Source organism: Penaeus monodon, chromosome 31, assembly GCF_015228065.2.
Source record: "Penaeus monodon isolate SGIC_2016 chromosome 31, NSTDA_Pmon_1, whole genome shotgun sequence".
Taxonomy (NCBI): Eukaryota; Metazoa; Arthropoda; class Malacostraca; order Decapoda; family Penaeidae; genus Penaeus; species Penaeus monodon.
The window spans coordinates 13,467,066-13,467,979 of NC_051416.1; the positions used below are offsets into that span (position 1 = coordinate 13,467,066).

The 914-nt window shown below is 64.0% G+C and overlaps 1 protein-coding gene across 1 annotated transcript in view; it reads left to right on the forward strand.

The window, feature by feature from the left end:
* Window positions 1-6: 6 nt before the first annotated feature.
* Window positions 7-914, forward strand: part of LOC119593044 (proprotein convertase subtilisin/kexin type 4-like) — a gene marked incomplete at its 3' end in the record, with an annotated part of 2,482 nt that continues 1,574 nt past the window's right edge. The window contains 1 exon segment of the mRNA XM_037941944.1: window positions 7-914. Coding sequence (XP_037797872.1) covers window positions 171-914 — 744 coding nt within the window.

The following is a 914-nucleotide window of genomic DNA, read 5'->3' on the forward strand; positions in this document are numbered from 1 at the left end:
CAATGTTGCATAACTTAACACGCACGAGATGCTGTAATAGTGCTCCCTGTAGACCTGCTATGACGCACACGGTGTCTGGTTTGCTTTGATGTGACCGATTTCGCACAATCGCCGAAAGCACAGAATATATTCGTCTGCCAGTCGTCGAGAGAGCCGGTTGCCAAGGAAACATGACAAGAAAGGCCGGCGTGACACAGTGTCAGAGCCTTGCAAAGTGTCAACATTGCAGAGTATTAGTCTTGATCTTGACCCTGAGCGTGGCGACGGGGGTGCCCGAGGGGGACGAGGTGTGGGCAGTGCAGTTGGGGAGGGAGCACGTAGGGGACGCCCCCCGCGTGGCCGAGGAGCTAGGGATGACCATCGTCGGGAGGGTCTTTGATAACGTGTTTCTCCTCCGAGGGGAGAACGCGAGGGGGAAGAGGGGTGAGGAGGAGGGGAGGCTGTTGCACCCGAAGTTGGAGTGGTCGGAGAGGCAGATGGGGCGGCGGAGGAGCCCTCGCTTCGAGGAGGACGCAGGCGGGGGAGGGAAGGGCGGCGTGGCCGAGGGGCAGGGGGGCGAGGCAGGCTTGAATCCCCATGCTCGAGGCAAAAGAAATGTCGACCTGAAACCCCCCAAGTCCCCGTTCGACCTCCTGAAGACGCAGGACCCGCTGCGCTGGCGCCAGTGGTACCTGGGGGCCGGCGAGGGCATGTTCCTGAACGTGACGGGGCTGTGGTCGCAGGGCGTGCGCGGCGGCGGCGTCAGCGTCGCCATCCTGGACGACGGCGTCGAACTCACCCACCTGGACCTGGCCCTGAACTACGACCCCGCGGCGTCGTGGGACCTGCTCGACGCGGACCCCGACCCGACGCCCGTGCCCTGGTCGCGCCACGGCACGCAGCTGGCTGGCATCGTGGCGGCCACCCACAACAAC